The 17,416-nt window shown below is 45.8% G+C and overlaps 3 protein-coding genes across 4 annotated transcripts; 2 read left to right on the top strand and 1 right to left on the bottom strand.

Annotated features, from left to right (window-relative positions):
• Positions 1-40: 40 nt before the first annotated feature.
• Positions 41-7,517, top strand: epor (erythropoietin receptor). The gene is made up of 8 exons (XM_030089080.1): positions 41-2,390; positions 2,641-2,776; positions 3,006-3,172; positions 4,020-4,171; positions 4,257-4,413; positions 4,501-4,588; positions 4,661-4,748; positions 4,984-7,517. The coding sequence occupies exons 1-8, from the start codon at positions 2,285-2,287 to the stop codon at positions 5,722-5,724; spliced, it is 1,635 nt and encodes a 544-aa protein (XP_029944940.1). The 5' UTR covers positions 41-2,284; the 3' UTR covers positions 5,725-7,517.
• Positions 7,473-12,726, bottom strand: swsap1 (SWIM-type zinc finger 7 associated protein 1). 2 transcript variants are annotated; one of them, XM_030089083.1, is made up of 3 exons: positions 12,635-12,726; positions 8,711-8,939; positions 7,473-8,387 (listed from the first exon to the last, which is right to left on the bottom strand). In XM_030089083.1, exons 2-3 carry the CDS (start codon positions 8,930-8,932, stop codon positions 7,827-7,829), a joined length of 783 nt encoding a protein of 260 aa, XP_029944943.1. In that variant the 5' UTR covers positions 8,933-8,939; positions 12,635-12,726; the 3' UTR covers positions 7,473-7,826. The 2 variants fall into 2 exon arrangements, with proteins under 2 accessions (XP_029944943.1, XP_029944941.1); XM_030089081.1 differs by lacking the exon at positions 12,635-12,726 and having other exon boundaries at positions 8,711-8,985.
• znf653 (zinc finger protein 653) lies at positions 9,318-16,333 on the top strand. Its single transcript, XM_030089079.1, is given in 11 exon segments — positions 9,318-9,712; positions 10,864-10,904; positions 11,181-11,498; positions 11,578-11,679; positions 11,682-12,070; positions 12,717-12,894; positions 13,763-13,847; positions 13,949-14,060; positions 14,129-14,243; positions 14,355-14,454; positions 15,322-16,333. Coding segments are annotated over 11 exon segments (1,914 nt in total). The 5' UTR covers positions 9,318-9,416; the 3' UTR covers positions 15,500-16,333.
• The last annotated feature ends 1,083 nt before the right edge of the window (positions 16,334-17,416 follow it).

Genomic DNA, 17,416 nt, shown 5'->3' with positions numbered 1-17,416 from the left:
TATCTGATCACCGCTAAAGATTAAGGATGGATTCTCCTCATAATCATAACTTTCAGGCCATTTCTGTTGTGTGAAACATTCAGAACTTTATCGGATTCCTGCAGAGCATCAGACATTCATCATCCTGTCACACATTTACAGATATTGTAGTAAAAGTCTTCAATTGTGTTCATTTAAGGTTTGACTTTTGTCAATTTGAATATACATTTTTTTCATCTTCAGAACTTTTGGATCATAAAATTTTCATCAGATGATGAAATTCCCCGAAGTCTTTTCATGATCAATCTTTATTGTCCACGTTTTGTCTGTGTGGTCGTTCATACTTAGTGTCTGAGGACTGAGCCTCACTGGGAGCTCTTGTTTCTGACTGCTTTTCACTTAACATTTAAATTCTAGTCCATTATCGAATCCGTCCAAACATCTTTAAAACACATCGCTTTCCGCAAACTCAAAAGCTTCACACCACCAAATTCTGCTGCACCTTTCAGTTTGGATGTCTGACATGAGTCTTTGTGCTTTTCTATCCTGTTAGTTACATTTTTACACAACTTTTTCATCACAAGTTGTCCTGAAAACGCGTCATGTTTGGTTCGGGCTGCTGTGCTTGGGATTGGAGCGTCGCCGTCCACGAGCTCGCTGTCGGTTTGCAGTAACAGTTTCACGTTGGCTCCGGGCTGGATTTGAGTCACACACAGTGAGTGGTCAGTTGGCTCGCAGGCCTGCGCTCACCTATCTCTGCTGCCAGTGTGTGCTGCTGAACGGTGATAGTTTTACTCATATCTGAGCTTTAGAGCTGGACGGTGGGGGCCAAGCGTAACGAAGTCTTTTTTTTTTTTGCAGTTTCTTGAGTGTTAGACCTGCATCCAGAGGTGTGTGGAGCATGAAGTCTGCCATTGTTTTAGTAAAGATGGAAAAGAAAAAGTTGCGGCTGCTGCTTGAATCCATATTTATGTGCATAGAGAAGCGCCTGCCTGCGTCCAGTCTGAAACTCTGCTTCATCCGACGCTCTCTGCAGCATCCAGACCTCTCACTGTGGGATGTCTGCTCTCTCTCTCTCTGTATGTTGCATCCATTTAGATCAGTTTGCTCCTTTTTTGTTCTGTTTAAAACGTCGGATGAAAGTGTTGTCTAAAAAGCGCATCTTATAAACAAGGATAAATTGAATGTATTTGAGTGTGTGTACATGGAAATAAAAGATGTATTCATTCTAAAAAGGAGTGCAGTGAAGCCAATCATTGACCATGTTTAGGATCCATTAAGTCCGTTTTTTTTAACCACTTTGACATTGTTTTCACGTTTCCTCAACCTCTGGTTCCCGTTTCCACGGTCAGTGCCGCTTCTGCAGGGACTCGGCTCCATTTCCAAACATTTACTGATTTAGCACTTCAAAAAGAGAGTGATTTAGATTTTAGCTCAGCGGATCCAAGAACTCAAATCAGCCATCCTTGGCATTGATCACCGTTCCGCTGCTGGTCAGGCTGCCTCAGCCGCTTGGCCAGTCGTGCTGAGACGCGCTGACTTGTATTGAAACTGAGCGGAGAAGGGCGGCTGTGGACAGGAGCCCCGTCCTTATCGCGGGGGGAGAAGCAGAGTTGCCTTCCAGCTCTGATAATGCTGGCAGAGTGAGGAAAGTGCGCGGGTGCAGCGCACAGATAAGAAACCGTTTGAGATCCGCTTCTTACAGTATGAGTGAGTGCGGTTTCCGTTATGTGCGCACGAGCAGGGATTAATTTTTTTTTTAAATCTATCTATAAATCTATCTATCCATCTGTCTATTCATCTTTGTATATAAATATTCATATATGCATCCATCTATCTATCAATTCTTCTGTGCATCCATTTATCCTTCTGTTCATCCATCTGGTGCGCTTTTACGCACCGCATGTCCAATTTTGAACCATATGCATCCGTGAGCGCGCGCCTTTCACGCCCATCAACACATTCACAAACTTTGCGCCACGTTTCTGTTGCCCCACCTCTTTTACTCAACCACTCACTTTTTTTGGAGGACGTAAACACCTCGACCGTGCGCCTTATCGCTCCGCAGCAGGCGCGCAACCGCGTTGCATTATACCCCGGCACATCCAAAAAAAAAAAAAAAAACACACACACACACACACAACAAGCGCCCCCCCCCCCCCCCCCCCCCCCCCCCCCCTTCTCCAATCAGGCGGGCGAGAGCTGCAGCGGCGGCCGTGTTTGTGAACAGGTTGTCGTTCAGTGATGCAAGGTGGACCACGGCAGCGATCCGGAGTCTTTTTCTGGCCTCAGAGAAGACAAAAGGATGACATGTGATCACTTGAACCGGCTGCTGGTGGCTCTTTTTCTCGTCTTCTGGGGCGCGCGACCTGCGTGCGTCGTCCAGAGCGCGCGGGACTTCGAGACGAAAGGTTGGATGAGTTTTCTGCTTTCTTCCAAACTTAAATTCGACAGTTAAATCAGTTGATATATAAAATGCAACTAGAGTGACTGATTAAGAACAGAAAAATCTGAGAATATAAAAAAAAATAAATCTAAACATGAGAAAAAACTGGGTTGAACTTTTATCTAAGATAACAAGTGTTTTTATTCAGATAGTGTCAAATTCCTCCACATGGGCCCCTCATGTTGTCTCTTTGCCAACTCATTTCACTCCTTCAGCCTCCATCCTGCTGAGAGAGGAGCCAGAAAACCCAAAATGCTTCGCTGAAAGCAAGAATGACTTCACGTGCTTCTGGGAGGAAGATGAGGAGAGGGCCGGCTCTGTGGATCAGTACACCTTCACATACGCCTACCAGTGAGTCCCCCGTTCACATCCAGCCTCTGAATCCAACTCCAGCTGACGGACAAGTCCAAAACAGGAAAAACACATGGAGACAGCCTGGCACACACAGTGGGGACTGTTCTATTTCTGAACCCAAAGTAGAAACAATGGAGAGGAAGAATTCAGAAGTTGAAACCTTCAGTGTTGAGTGTAAAAGCTGCTTCACCCCTCCTTCTCTTCCTCTTCTTGTGTCCCTGAGCAGGAATGAGAACAGCAGCAGGTGTCCGCTGAGGGTCGTCCCCGCGTCCGGCGGGAAGAGACACTTCGTCTGCCACCTGGACCGGACTCAGATGTTCGTCCAGATGGACATCGAAGTTCACCGCGAGGGGATGATGATCCACAACCGCAGCCTCATGGTCGACCTCGTCTGTGAGTCCTCTGCTGTCAGGCCAAGCTTTGTTTTGGTGCAGCCAGCTGAACTCTGTGGTTCAGTCTCTCAGCTTAGTGCTACCTGATTTACTCTAAAAAACAGGAAACCGCTTCAAAAAATATGGAGAGCCACAAAAAAAAATAAAAAATAAAAACATTTTCTTTAATAAGTTTACCAAGAAATTTGTCTTAGTGGTGATTTTACATTTTAAACATGCAGCCCTGTGTCTCAGTTGAGCGTTGCAACAATTAATACAACATTAGAATTTTAATTTATTTAATCATAATGAAGAAAAAAACTCTGAAAACTCACCGTCAGATCTGGCTCAGTATCACTTTATCAACAATTAAAAAGAAAAAGGTTACTTATATATCAAAGTCCAGAAACAGGAACATGTTCAATTGGGGGAAAACATGCAAACCTTTGAAATAAGAAATAAACGGATGCTGTTTGTGGAGAAACTTGTTCGTACACCCTCTAACCTAACAGTATATTTATTTTTCTTAAGTGTTAGAGCGAGCATTGTGTCCCTCAGCCTCTGTGAGACTGACGGATAATTCTCCAATTTCCAGAACAACATAGACGTCTTGCTGTAAGGACGTTACAAGCGATTATATATTTTTGTGCAGGTGTGAAAACAACAGAGGCACTGGGAATCCTGAATCCAAGAACAGTGGATACGATATTAAAATAACTATTCTAAAAATCATGGAAATTAGAACAGGGAAAACTCTTCTACTTCTGGATACATTTTGTACGACGCCAACTCTAAGAAGTGTCTCTATACGGGCTGTTTGCTGCGACGTCCTTCATAACGAAACGATCTCCTGTCCGTCGGTCTCTCAGTGCTCCTGGACCCTCCTGCCAATGTGACGGTGAGAAGCACGAGCCAGCAGGGCCAGCTGAACGTCAGCTGGATCCCCCCTCCTCTCAAGTACATGGACGACAGCATGATGTACGAGATCCTCTACGGCCCCGCGGACGGCCAAGCCAAGCAGGTACGGCCGCCGTTTGAACCGTCTTACTGCGACGGGTTTGTTTCTCGGGAGAAGCTGTGAGGATTCAGTCGCCGCTGTCTCGCAGGTGAAAGATGCGCGGGCCAGCTCGCAGGTGATCCTCAGAGGCCTGCAAGCCAGCACCAAGTACAGAGTACAAGTCCGTGTGAAGCTGGACGGGATCAGCTACAGCGGCTACTGGAGCGCCTGGAGTGACCCGGTGTTCATGCAGACTCTGCCGGCAGGTGGGCTCATGATCATGCGACGTACGGAGGAGGATCTACAAACCCAAGATGTTGAGTTACATTATTGTTATTTTGTGCCTCTTCCAGAGCTTGACCCGCTCATCCTGTCCCTGATGCTCATCATCTCCTTCATCCTCCTCCTGCTGTCCGTCGCGATGCTCCTGTCGTTCCAAAGGTCCGTTAATCAAGATCAAAGAAGCGCGTCAAGTTTTTCCCGGCAAAATTCTCAACGTGTGCTCCTTTTCAGGTTAATAACAAAGAAGCTTTGGCCCACCATTCCAACTCCTGACGGCAAATTTCAAGGTCTTTTTAGTGTTTATGAAGGAGACTTTGAGGTGAGTCCAGCTGAGGTGTGGATTCTTGTTCCTGCGTGTTTCTGATGTGTCCCTGGTCCAACAAACCTGGTTGTAGAAGGCCAGGATAGTGAAGTCACATTCTTTAGATCCAGGTGTGGTGGAGGAAGGAGGCATTAGAAATATGTGAGGCAGCGGCCCTCCAGGGTCAGGAGTTGACACTTAAATTGCTTTAAATTGTCAGATTAATGTGATTCTTTGCCGTCTCTGTGCTCAGGAGTGGTTGGGCCACACCAATGGAGGCTTCTGGCTGACTCCAGCTTCCGTCTACTCGGAGGAATGCCCCTCTCCTCTGGAGGTGCTCTCAGAACTCAGCGTTTGCCCCGACCTGTCCTCCCCGCCTCTGCCGCCCAAGATCTCTCGGGCTTCGACGGGCGGCAGGAAAGATGATAAGGATGCAAGGAAAGGGCTGGATGAACGCGCGCCGCTGGAGAGGGGTGATTCGGGTCTGTCAGACGGGTGGAGACCCACAACGCATGACCCCTGGCTGATGGACCGCTTGAGGGGACTGCACCAGCACCCCGTCCCCCGCTCCCAGTCCTCCCTGCTGGAGTCTCACGACGCCTACGTCACCCTCAACGGCAACAACCGCGGCGAGGACGAGCACCTGGACAACATCTTCGAGGAGAACCTACCCCTCGAGGTGCTCTTCGCCGGGAAAAAGGCAACGCTGTGCGAATCCCACTCCGACCTGGGGTCCGTGCAGCAGAGCTCTGGGTCAGGCCGGCTCTCGTCACAGTCCAGCTTCGAGTACCCGAACCACGCCTGGCTGTCCAAAGACCCCGGGTACACCTACATGGCGGTGGCGGACTCGGGGGTCTCTATGGATTACAGCCCCATGAGTCGGGTCGACGACATCGGGAAAGTGGTCGTTTATGCCAACGACTACAAGAATGAGATCCCTGCACAGAGAAGAAACTTTCTGCCAAGGCAGTACCCTGTGCACCATGACGCCTGAGAGCTGAGGCGGTAACCAGAGGTGATGGGGGCGAAGTGGGGAGCGTGGACCCTCATCAACTGTTTAGAAAAAAGAACCAGAGAGCGGACTGATACCAAGGCCAAAGCTCAAAGTCCCTGATGTGTGCAGGACACCAAACAAGAAACGGCAGCTATGACTGACGACCGATACGGATATTCAAAGCAAAGGTTTGCATTTCGAACCATCAGCATCGTACGCTGCAGATTCCAGCGTGAATCTTAGCTTTACGATGAGGAGATGAGCTCTGTGTTTCCAGAATGAGATGTAATTACTTCTGTTAGATGTTTATTTTCGACAAAACACTTTCTTGTTTTTCTGATATGTTTCTCAATCCTCCACCCTGAGCATCTCATGGGTTACAGTACTCCAAGTGTCTCCTTTTCCAACAACCCTCATTGGAATGAATGGAGGTTGTAGAGCTCCTGATTTAAATCAGGCATGTTGGCAAAAGGAAGCGTCAAAGACATTCTGGCCATGAACCAATTAAAGGGGCTATTGGAGAGTTTGTTCCATAAATATTACAAATAGACTGAAACCAACAATAATTCCAACCTTCCTGAGAGCAGTACCTGTTTATCATCCAGGCATCGAGCCACATCTGAGTCAAAGGGGAACATCCTTAGTTTAAAATTTCCAATATGATAATGGCACGAGGCAAAACGTTGACCGAAAGTATCGGACTATCGTCGGTGTTCGAGCTCGTCATGTTTGGTCTGGTTAAATGAATCCTGGTAAGGATGTTAAGATCGCCCGCTCTTTTATAGTTAATGACTTGATGGGCTTATGAAAAAATTGTAACACAGTATGAAGTCTGAATGGTGCACACACTGAAGAACCAAACACAGATGGAGACGGGTTTCAGAATTGGTGTATCTGCCTGAATTAACCTCATTGATGTGCTTGTTAAAGAATTATTGCACCTGTTTGACACATTTTGCCAGCTGTTGGGAATCACACCACGATAATCCAACAAACATCGGATATCAAGTGTAACAGATATAACAGATATAGGCCTACAGCATTGTTGTGGAAGCTGTGTTACACAATTATTCAATTTTAGAAATACTGAAAGGAAAACAAAGTAAATAAGATTAAAACAAAGCTTTTTGTGACCAGACCTGCAGCACAAGTGTGAACACCACTGTAGAATAATCTACATTTTAATCTGTGAATAAAAAATAGACTCAAAAGTCTATAATTAACTTCGACTTAATTAAAGTCTCTCAAATCGCTAAAGAGCTTCATTAAAAATTTACTCTAAAGTTACAAACAGGGAAGTCAAAAGGTGGCTGAATTGTTGGTTTTGTGTCTTTTGGTGGGATTTGTAAATAAAAAAATATGATCATTTTAACCCTTTCAAACAGTGACTGGACATCTACAGCCTTATTTTTTCCGTATTTTTTTCCAATTCTGAAACTCACTGTATTTGTATATAAAACTTTAACTTCTGACTTTCATATCTAATCACGATTATTGAAAGAACACTCAAATCAACACAAAGTCCTGAATTCCATGAAGTCACATAACTTCTACTGTAGACTGTGAATTACAGATTTAATGCAATACTCATTCTCACTGTAGTCGTTATTCACTTTTATTACAAGACAGAACACTTAGATTTAGAACACTTAACTCCAAATTTTATATTCATGCTTTTTATGCTTGTTTGCATTTGTTACTCTTGAAATTGTAGCTGATATACAACTTTCCAAGTTGGTGTTTGATTGTTTTGACTTTAATATAAATGAATAAAGTAGTATTTTTCATCCTGACTCCATTTCTCTTAAATCAACTACTTTCTTGGTTTCTGTCTGACACTTAAAGCAGTGATATCAATGAATTCAAGATCAGAACCTGTCTCATATATAAAGTATATTTTTATTTCAGTTTGAAAAAGCAAGAAAAATTCCAGAAACCACATCAAATTCCTTTACGTTCATGTAAATAAATATGTATGTGACCAACCTCTGTACCTCAAGAAACTTTTACAACTGAAACATTTGCTTATGAACTGATACCTGACAGTAGATTTCGGTATTTGAGGTAAATATGTGAAGCTTCTTTCCATTGATTCAGTTCTTTCACACTAATTGAAACTCCATGAGTCCGTCGGGAGAAACGAAGAGCTGCCACTCTTGCACCACACCCATCCCATCCTCCCCCTCGCCGGCCTCGGTGATGCCCCTCCCGGAGAGATAAATGTGCCACACCTCCTGTACTCCGGCCGCAGCAGCCTCGTACCCCCGGTCCTGGTCCAGCGTGCAGCGTACCTGGAAGTACCGGTCCAGGACGTCCAGGATGGGGTCAGAGGCGTAGGCGTTGCCGCCGCCCGGTGGCGCGTCCTCTTCCGAGAGGTACGAGGCGATGAGGCGGCAAGGGCCCGAGCTGGAGCCCCGCTGCTCCAGGACATGTGAGAGGAAGGCGGTGGTGTCGCTCAGCAGTGCAGAGATGTGGGCGGTGCTGGACTGCTCTCCTGGGTGGAGGCCACTGTCAGATCCAGCTCTGGAGCCTCGCAGGAAGCTCTCCAGTCTGTCCACGATGATCAGGGAGGGAGGCGTGGGGCTGATGTGAGGGGACTCATGGAGGCTCGCCACCTGAAGGAGAAGCTCCTCCAAAGTTCTGGGATACGAGAACCTAATTTTCTTCCCCAAAAAAACAGAGAAATAAATAGTTACAACAAATGGACTTCACTGTTAGTGTTTTCCCAGGGCTGTGGGCCCATCAACGATGATTGGCCTACACAATACAAGGATGAATATTCAACAGAGTTACAGTTTTGAGGACTTTTTATGTCAACCTAATCTATTTCGATGAGTGAATAAACTTTACGTCATTTATTTTAGATCTAAAATCACAAATACAATGAGCAATAACTGATATGTAGTGTAATTTTAAGACACAAGCCAATTCAAATCAGGAACTCCTGGTCTGTAGTTCAAGAAAAAAAAATGGTAATGAAGCGTACCTTTAAACTCTCTGGACTCAGGCTGGGCACACACCTCTGCAGGGACACTGGCAGGCTCTGGATCTGACTCTGGGTGAAGAACACCACTTTAATCCCCATTTCCGAGGCAGCTGTCACGGCTGCCAGAAGCAACACGGAGCGGCTGATCTCTCGATCCCCCACCACTAGAGCGCTGTATGCACCCTGTGGCGAAGCCTCCTTCTTTACACTCGTTTGGGACATAAACGCCCTGAAAACAAGTGTTAAAATGTCAGTCATGTCTCGTCTTTTTGATCGTTTTTCGCCTTTTTTCTAGTGCTATAAGTCAATGTTTACAGTCATGCTTCCCGCGAAATAAGCTACAGAGGGACCACCTCACTCTGTCTGTGATTGGATGACTTTATAAGTAAATGACCAATTACAAAACAGTACGTCTCAATGTAGCCAATCAGGTGTGAAGGAGGGCGGGACTTAGCTTTTCTGTGTGTTTACATGGAATATAGTAATGTTCGTGAGAAACATTTATCAAACTCGAAAGTTCCGCCTCGATTTTTGCAGAGTTTTATTATCCCCCATATTCACCTGGGACAAATGGATACGTTCATTTAACTCCCATAAAATTTTTAAACCTCCAGTGTTGGAGCAGACAATCTCAAACCACATTTTTATTGGCGCTTCCTGTTAGGTCCGTCACGACTTCCGGCATGTATCAGCTGTCAGGGCCAAGATGGCGCACCGCCCGGCGGAGCTGCACGGTCCTCTGGACGTTTCTCCAGCCGAGGACCGAGGGAAGGACGCTCTGAGGCGCTGCAGGGGGCGGCCGAGGCTCACCGACTCCGACCGAGCTCAGAGGCGCCTCGAGTCCCGGAAGAAGTACGACGTGAGGCGGGTTTACCTCGGAGAGTCGCACAAGCTATGGAGCGAGCTCCGGCGGCGGACGAGCCTGAGCGACGCCGGGCTGGCGGAGTACCTGATCCTGCTCAACTCCACGTACGGAGAGAAGTACAGGCAGGAGTACAGCGGGTAGGACAGGACACGAAGCACCGGAATGTGTTCACAAGAAGTGTGATGGGCTCTGTCAGGTCCTCGTGCACTGATCATTGTTCTGCATGAAGCAAATTGCACAGAGCAATCTGCACGATGAACACTGTGCAAACTGAATTTGCACGTTTTGCAAAATCACATGCAAACATTGTTTCTGATGAGATATGGCTTCATTTTCATCTCACAGTGGAGAAGTTCAGTGCTGTTAGCAGCCGTCACAGAGATGCGCACACGAAACAGAAAACTTGACATATGAAAAACTGCAAATATAAAATACACAGAATAGTGCAAGCACGGAATATTAAAAAATGCAAGTTCAGGTATAAATATAGTGAACAGTGCAATTGCAAAATACATACATACATACCCTGAGAGAGCTAATAAAACCGTATTGGAGTTTTTTTTTAACTTTTGTCAGAATTTCTGTGTTATTGTTCTCTACACCAGTTTTTTCTGTCTTTCCTGTCTGGCTGGCAGACTTTTTTCATCAAAAATTCCATGTTCAGTAAAATAAAATGTATTTTCATTTATTTTATTTCACTGAACCACCAAATTTGTAAGGTAACAATTCTTTGTTCTGCCAGACACAGTATGCGTACAGCAATCAGTGATGCAAAAATGGACAACAACAAACACATTTTGACCATTTTAAGCAGTCAGTTTGGCTGTGACGCCCTGCGGGCCGATCAAACAGAGCCGAAGGGCTAAGTTATGATGCCCTGGTCAGATGGCAGCTGTCTGTATTGATCAGTGGGCGTGTCTGCTTGTGTTTGCCTTCACTGCAAGCAGAAATTCAAAAGACATTCGTAATGTTAGGAATATATTCCATAGATGTTCCTGCTGAGTGTAACTGAGTGTTCCTGGTTGGTTTGATATGACAAAGAAATTGTTTTAAAAGCATCGTATTTTGTAAAAAAAAAAAAAAAAAAAAAAAATTCTATTGATGAGTGCAGGAAATACATTATTTACTGTTTTAGGTTTATGTTTATATAATAGTCTCAGTACTTGTTATGTTATGAGGCAATATTTATTCTCACACACTGGCGATTCAACAAGCTTGATATGTGCTCTTATAAAAATATTAGTATGATTGTTGTTCTCCTCCTCACCTGCACAAATCTGTGTTGCAGGAAGAAAACTGGACCCGAAGTCTCAGTAAAGCAGAAAGCAGGTTTGTGCTCCTACTGGCTTCAGTTAGTAAATATTTTCATTCATATAAGTCATTTTGTCCATTTTTTTTTTCCAGATATTTTCATATGTTTATGTTTGACACTGAGAGTGTCAAATATAAGGCCCATGGGCCAAAACCAGCACACATGAGGCTCCAAACCAGCCTCAAAGCTGTGCTGTCAGGGTTAACGAATAATTCACCAGAGATTCAAGTCTGCCAAATTGATTTCCATGTAGATTCAGAAACTGTCACATGCTTCTTGTTTTGCGCCCACAGGCAGCAAGCCGCAGGTGTCGAGCCTCCAGAGTTTGGTGTGCTGGTACCAGGAGCACTCGCGGTCCTGCCCGCACGAGCCGCAGCTCAGAGCCCTGGAGCCGCACTACAGCTTCTCCACCGCCGCCATCTGGCAGTGCGACTCCAAGCACTCCTTCGTGCAGTACCTCGTCCCGCCGCCGCGGGAGGCCAGCGACTCGGAGCACGAGGACTCCGCCGGCGGGGACGGCGACGGAGAGTCAGCTGCGAAGACGGACGGGTCGGTGGGTCAAGGCGCAGCGACCAGGAAGAGGAGGAAAGAAGCCAAGAAACACTGCAAAGGTTTGTCTTCATGGTTGAAGCTGAAATTTCTGTTTTTTAAGCAGAAGCTCAGCTTGTAAATCCATCTGTCTCTTTCTAGGTGTCGGAGAAAACGATGTCTGTGATGTGCAATATAATACCGAGAGTCCTGGAGAGGAAGTCTCAGCTCTGCAGCATCAGCTCAGCCTGGAGGAGCCGGCCAAGACGCGCCGGTGTGGGAGATGGAGCTGGAGATGGAGCGGCAGCAGAGCTCGCTCGCCGCCGCCTTCCACCCCCTCCCCACCGAGGAGGAGGACGCCGAGGAGGAGGAGGCTGAAGATCTGACCCCGGGGAATGACGGGGGCGAGGGGAAAATGGGGCCCGCCCATCACGACTACGTCACGGTGACCGTCAGCGACCAGCTGGCCAAGGCGGACGAGGACGGCGTGTTGACGCAGAGCCTGAGCGGCTCCGTGCCGCTGGGCGCCCGGCCGGAGCTGGGGGGGCCGCCGCCCATGCAGGAGCAGGCCGAGCTGTTCGACCCCCAGGCGCTGCAGACCGTGGTGACGGGGTGTGAGATCCCAGACCAGAGGACGGCCCTGGAGGGGTCGCAGGTCAGTGGAGCAGGTCGGACCGGTGGGTTCAGACTCAGACATGTAAATAAGAAGCTGTCAGCTCTAATCTCAATGTCAAGAGAAGAGTTCGTCTCAGTAACAAGCTGAACAGCGTCTCATTAATGTGGATTAATTTTTCTTTTGAGAAAAAGAAGTTTTATTTGTCAACATGAACTTTGAAAGGTGTTTAATAAACACATTGGGTTCAGATATATTCCCTCACGATTAAGAGGTAATGACTTGTAATAATGATTAATTGAAATTTATCCACAGCAACACCGTGATTAATCTGATTAAACATTTTAATCGTTGACAGCACTGCATTAAAATATGTCTTTGTGTGATGAAAATGTCTTTAATTTCACAAAACTGAAGAATTATTACAGAAAATGTCGACAATCTCAATGTACGACCTATTTGAGCCTGTTGTGTGCCACTTTTGGCCCACAGGCCTTATGTTTGACATCCCTCATCTAAAAGGACTCCACAATTAAAGGAAACTACTGGTTGAATGACGAATAAAAACGAATTTAAAGTCAGTCTTCATAACTACTCTGTACTCACTTGTTGCAGTAACTCTTTAATCCGCTCCTCCGTTATTTTCTTTTCTCAAACGTTCCCACCGTTTCCCCCGGCTTCCCTCCAGCTCATCATCATCACGGGGCCGAGCTACGAGGCTCTGGCCTCGGAGGGAATCCAGCTGAACATGGGCGGCGGCGGCGTGGAGGAGGTGACCTGCACCGTCATCGGAGGCGTCAGCTACAACCCGGTGTGCACGGCGGAGCCCAAACTCCCCGCAGCGGAGGACGACGACTCCATGACAGGCGAGATGCTTCTGCAGAACTTATGGAAATGGTTCATTTTCATACGACATTTGCATTTGGAGATGGAACGTGATTCTGCTTGTTGACTGCTGTCGAATCGAGTGGCTCAGTATTTACAGCATCAGATTTCAGGATGATGTTGCTGGGATTTTTTTTAATATGACTGAATACTCAAACGTAGAGTGATAATAATAAATCGAAAACAATATAAATATGGGGATTTTTTTCATATTTTAAGTTGGTTTTTTTTGTTTAAGTTAAGAAAAAAACAACAGATTTCTTTTTCCTAATAGATCAAGCTAAAACATGTAATTCATTTTTTAGATTTGTGTTTCATTCAAAGCTTGACGACAAACCAAAAAAGACAAAAAAATAAAGATCATAACCTTATCAGAATGACAAATGGAAATAAAATGGAACTGAAAGTTTCAACACTGATTGATTAAAATCAAGTGAAAAAAAATTTGAAGGTTATTTTTTTACTTTTGAAGATGACAAAGCAGAAAGCAGTATATATACATATTATCACAGTATTTCAGTGTAGTTTAATTAACTAACAATCTTATAAAATAATTACATTTTGATGGAATTTGGCTTTTCAAATTTTTTTTGGTCTTTTTCCTTCATCAATTGAAAAAAATTCTATGATTTAATCAGTAATTGGTTTGTGGTTCAGATGATAGAACACCAAATATAAATATGTGTAATGATATAAACACAGCCTCTGTGATGACAGATTGGAAAACAAAACTACAAAGTGACTAATAATGAACAAACGGTGCCCAAGAATACAAAGTGAGTCATTTTGATGGTCAAACATAGAAAGAAAAAATATCATTTTGATCATTTTCTCTCTGTTTCTCTGCAGGTTTGAGCGACAAGCAGCTGCTGCAGCCCGCCGTCGGTTCTCTGGAGCTGAGCAGCAGCAGGGAGCTGCAGAGGAGTCTGAGCAGGTCTGTTGGTCTTCCCGGTTCCCCGGGATCCAGCTCCCGCTCTGTGCAGCCGGACGGGCCACGGGCCTCATGTTTAACCCCCCGACCGGGTGTGTCGGCAGGTCGAAGCGGAGCCGGCGGGGGCCGGTCATCGAGGCCGACGGCATGCTGAAGATGTTCCACTGTCCGTACGAAGGCTGCAGCCAGGTGTACGTGGCCATCAGCAGCTTCCAGGTGAGGAAGCGTCTGCGGTTCTCCTCGTGCAGCGAGCGCGCACGAGACTGAACCCCCGCTCTGCGCAGAACCACGTCAACCTGGTGCACAGGAAGGGCAGGACGAAGGTCTGCCCGCACCCCGGCTGCGGCAAGAAGTTCTACCTGTCCAACCACCTGCACCGACACATGATCATCCACTCAGGTGGGCTCACACACACACACACACACACCCAACACACACACACACACACACACACACACAATCCCAGCATCTCTGCCATGCCGCATTAACGTGAGCTGCTGACTTCTGCAGGGGTCCGAGATTTCATCTGTGAGACGTGCGGGAAGTCGTTCAAACGCAAGAATCACCTGGAGGTTCACAGACGGACGCACACGGGAGAAACGCCGCTGCAGTAAGACACCGAGGGGTTCTATTTTTCTGAGTTTGCCAAACATAATAACACGCACTGCAAAAAGACATTAAGATAATGAAGAGGAATACATAAATGTCATTTTCTGCCTTCAGTATCTGGTACGGGGGGAAAAATAACAATTTTTTTTCCTCTTGTTTGTCAATTTCTGCAATATTCTGCAAAGAAAACCACATACAAATCTGTACTTTTTGCCCATAAGATCCTGAAAGCTTTGTATTTTTTTTCTGGTTCAGATCAAAACTGAAATGACAACAAAATATTTCCTTTGAGTCCAATTTCCTTCGTTACTGACCATCGAAAAAAGATTTAAACGTATCGAAGGTCTTCATGATGTGAGACAAAAATTTATCATTTCTACTGATTTTTTTTCTTCCTTTTTTTAAATCTCACTTTCTTCTCCAGTTTTCAACAGCAGGGTTGAATTTTTGGTAAATTTTGGTCATAACTCTGCCCCTTTTAATGAATTAATCACAGTATTTGTGAACACATTAAACACACTTTCCTTTCTTTGAAGTGACTCATTCATCACATTGCTGCGCAGTTTATTAAAAAACAAAATGAGATACTGTGACATGTTGCAGAAGAAACAAAGAAATACAATGAAAATCTAATGAAGTCAGAAAATGAGTTGGATAAAGCAGGATCTCTGTGAGCTTTACACAAATTTGACATCAAATGACCTCTCGAAAACATTTAAAAACTGAACTTTCAGTTCATTTCTTTTGGAGGGAAGTAAAACAAAACCTGCTCATGAACATATGAACACACTACATGTGAAAATCAGGGAAAAAAAAAAACCATAATCCTCTCCGTTTTTTTTATTTTACCCCCGCCGTCGTCCTTCAGGTGTGAGATCTGCGGCTACCAGTGCCGCCAGCGCGCCTCGCTGAACTGGCACATGAAGAAGCACACTCCAGAGGCGCACTACAACTTCACCTGCGAGTTCTGCGACAAGCGCTTCGAGAAGCTGGACAGCGTCAAATTCCACAAGCTGAAGAGCCACCCGGACAAGCTGGCCACGTGAGGCCGGTCGCGGTCCGAGAGCCGCAGCTTGGAAACCAAAGAACGACGCCGCGTTCGTCCCGTCGCGCAGGCGGAAGTTGTTCGGGACGCAGACGACGTCGGAATCCAGGAGGATCGTGGATTCAGAATAAATAATTCCCATGGAAAGATTCCTTTTTCCACATTTGCCCGTCCTGACAGTGGGGGTCAAAGGTCGTGCTCAGGGAGCCAGAGTGGCGATCTGTCTGCCGCGGGATTCGCACCTGCGAACTGCCGGCTCTCATTGTTCTGTTCGATCTCAAGAATTGTGTTCATCGATGTTTTTCCCATGTGCTCGTTGTGGTTTTGTGGGCCGTATTGGAGCTCGGTGCGGGCTCGGTTTTGGTCCACAGGCCTGATTTTGGACACCACTGCCCAGTGCAGTGAAGAAGAAAATCTCTACTGAACGTTTGCGTAGCTTTAAGGTACAATCACTTTAACGAAGGCTTCCTGAACTAATCGCCTCCACGGAATCACTACTTTGTGGAAACTCGGCGTCCCTCGACGCTCCAGTGTGGAAGTTTAGCCGGATTTTCTGGTCTTTGTTCTCCGTTGAGACAGTTTACCTCGCAGCAAGCCCTGCTGATGTTGCTCACTGAGATTCGGTAGCTGCTCCTCCTCCTCTTCCTCTTCCTCCCTCTAATGGTGCTTTTCCTCTCGTCCCTCCAGCCGAGTGTTTAAATGTATCTATGCAGATCGACGCAGCGTTTACAACGAAATGTGTGTTTTCAATGTTTGATCTCCTGAATATCAAAATCACTGAAGAAAAGACGAACTAAAATGTTTTTCCTGATGACAAGATAAATTTATACGAGGAACAATACTGTTTTGTCTCTTCTTTGATTATTAATTAGATTTGGAGTCTTAGAAATATGACCTCAAAGAATCAAATGAGTTGATAATCTTCTAATTTAGCAAAATAAAAAAATGGAAAGGTTGCATAGTCGGGTTGTAAAACAAAGCCAGTTGTTTTACATATATGAATGAAATTTGTCTTGATGAGGAAGTTTCTATCAGTTAGTAGTAATATGTTGAAGGGCTGGATGGTATGAAGCTCGAAGCCGGTCTTTGTTACTGTTCCTGTGCTGAGCATGTGCAGACGAACTGCGCACCACAGCATCAGTGTTTCAGAAAAGTTGCACTTTAAACTGTTTCCACGGAGACGGAGTGGGAGCGCTTTCAAAAAGCTGCGCTTGAAATGGTTCTGATCACTGTTAACAGACCCCTAAAGGCAACAAAACGTCGTGTAAACGGGGCCTCAGCTCCGGTCTGGAAGGTTTCCCCTCCTCTGCGGTTCTTCGTCAACTTTCCTCCACGTACGTCGTGGGTTTTTTTTTTTTTGGCGTTTTTCTCTCGAACAGAATGAGTCAGAGATCTTATCAGGACGGATCGTGACGCGTGAATCTTGAATTCTTACGTGTGAATTTAGATGATCTGTGGAAGCATCTCGGTGATTCACCTGCGTGACGATCACTTCGGTCAGATTTAAGAATAGCTCCCGCTTCCTCCGAGGGATTGACATCGTTCTAAATGAGGCAGCAGATCTCATTTCACCTTCGACTCCCAGTGTCGAGAAACTTCACTCTGGATCTGGAATGGCTCCGTATTGCGTCATTCAGCGTTTTCAGGATGCCCCGCTGTGTTTTGACGAAGTGTACCCAGATAGAGTGGCTGCAGCGGCAGATATCCATATCACTGAGCAGAGCGCTGCGGCTTTTGGCCCGTCGCCCCTCGGAGTCCGTCTGCTGCTCTGAACACAGTTCTCAGCCAACTTTTTTTTTTTTTTTTTTTTTTGTTACTCATCTGATACCAGCAGTCGGTGGTTGTTGCTCACTTCAGAAGGTAAACGTGCTCACACACTGTGAGAGAACATGCAGTGCTCAGGCCGAGGGGTGTGGGA

This window comes from Salarias fasciatus, chromosome 4 (genome assembly GCF_902148845.1).
Source record: "Salarias fasciatus chromosome 4, fSalaFa1.1, whole genome shotgun sequence".
In the NCBI taxonomy this organism is placed as follows: Eukaryota; Metazoa; Chordata; class Actinopteri; order Blenniiformes; family Blenniidae; genus Salarias; species Salarias fasciatus.
This window is presented reverse-complemented; position numbering and strand designations above follow the sequence as displayed.

Bases quoted from the DNA above. Each gene is read 5' to 3' on its own strand.
- swsap1 (XM_030089081.1), bottom strand. From the start codon at position 8,968: ATGACTGACATTTTAACACTTGTTTTCAGGGCGTTTATGTCCCAAACG. The intron at 8,388-8,710 runs GTACGCTTCATT...TTTTTGGGGAAG, and splicing joins TGAGTCCAGAGAGTTTAAAG to AAAATTAGGTTCTCGTATCC.
- epor (XM_030089080.1), top strand. From the start codon at position 2,285: ATGACATGTGATCACTTGAACCGGCTGCTGGTGGCTCTTTTTCTCGTC. The intron at 3,173-4,019 runs GTGAGTCCTCTG...TCGGTCTCTCAG, and splicing joins CCTCATGGTCGACCTCGTCT to TGCTCCTGGACCCTCCTGCC. The intron at 4,749-4,983 runs GTGAGTCCAGCT...CTCTGTGCTCAG, and splicing joins TTTATGAAGGAGACTTTGAG to GAGTGGTTGGGCCACACCAA.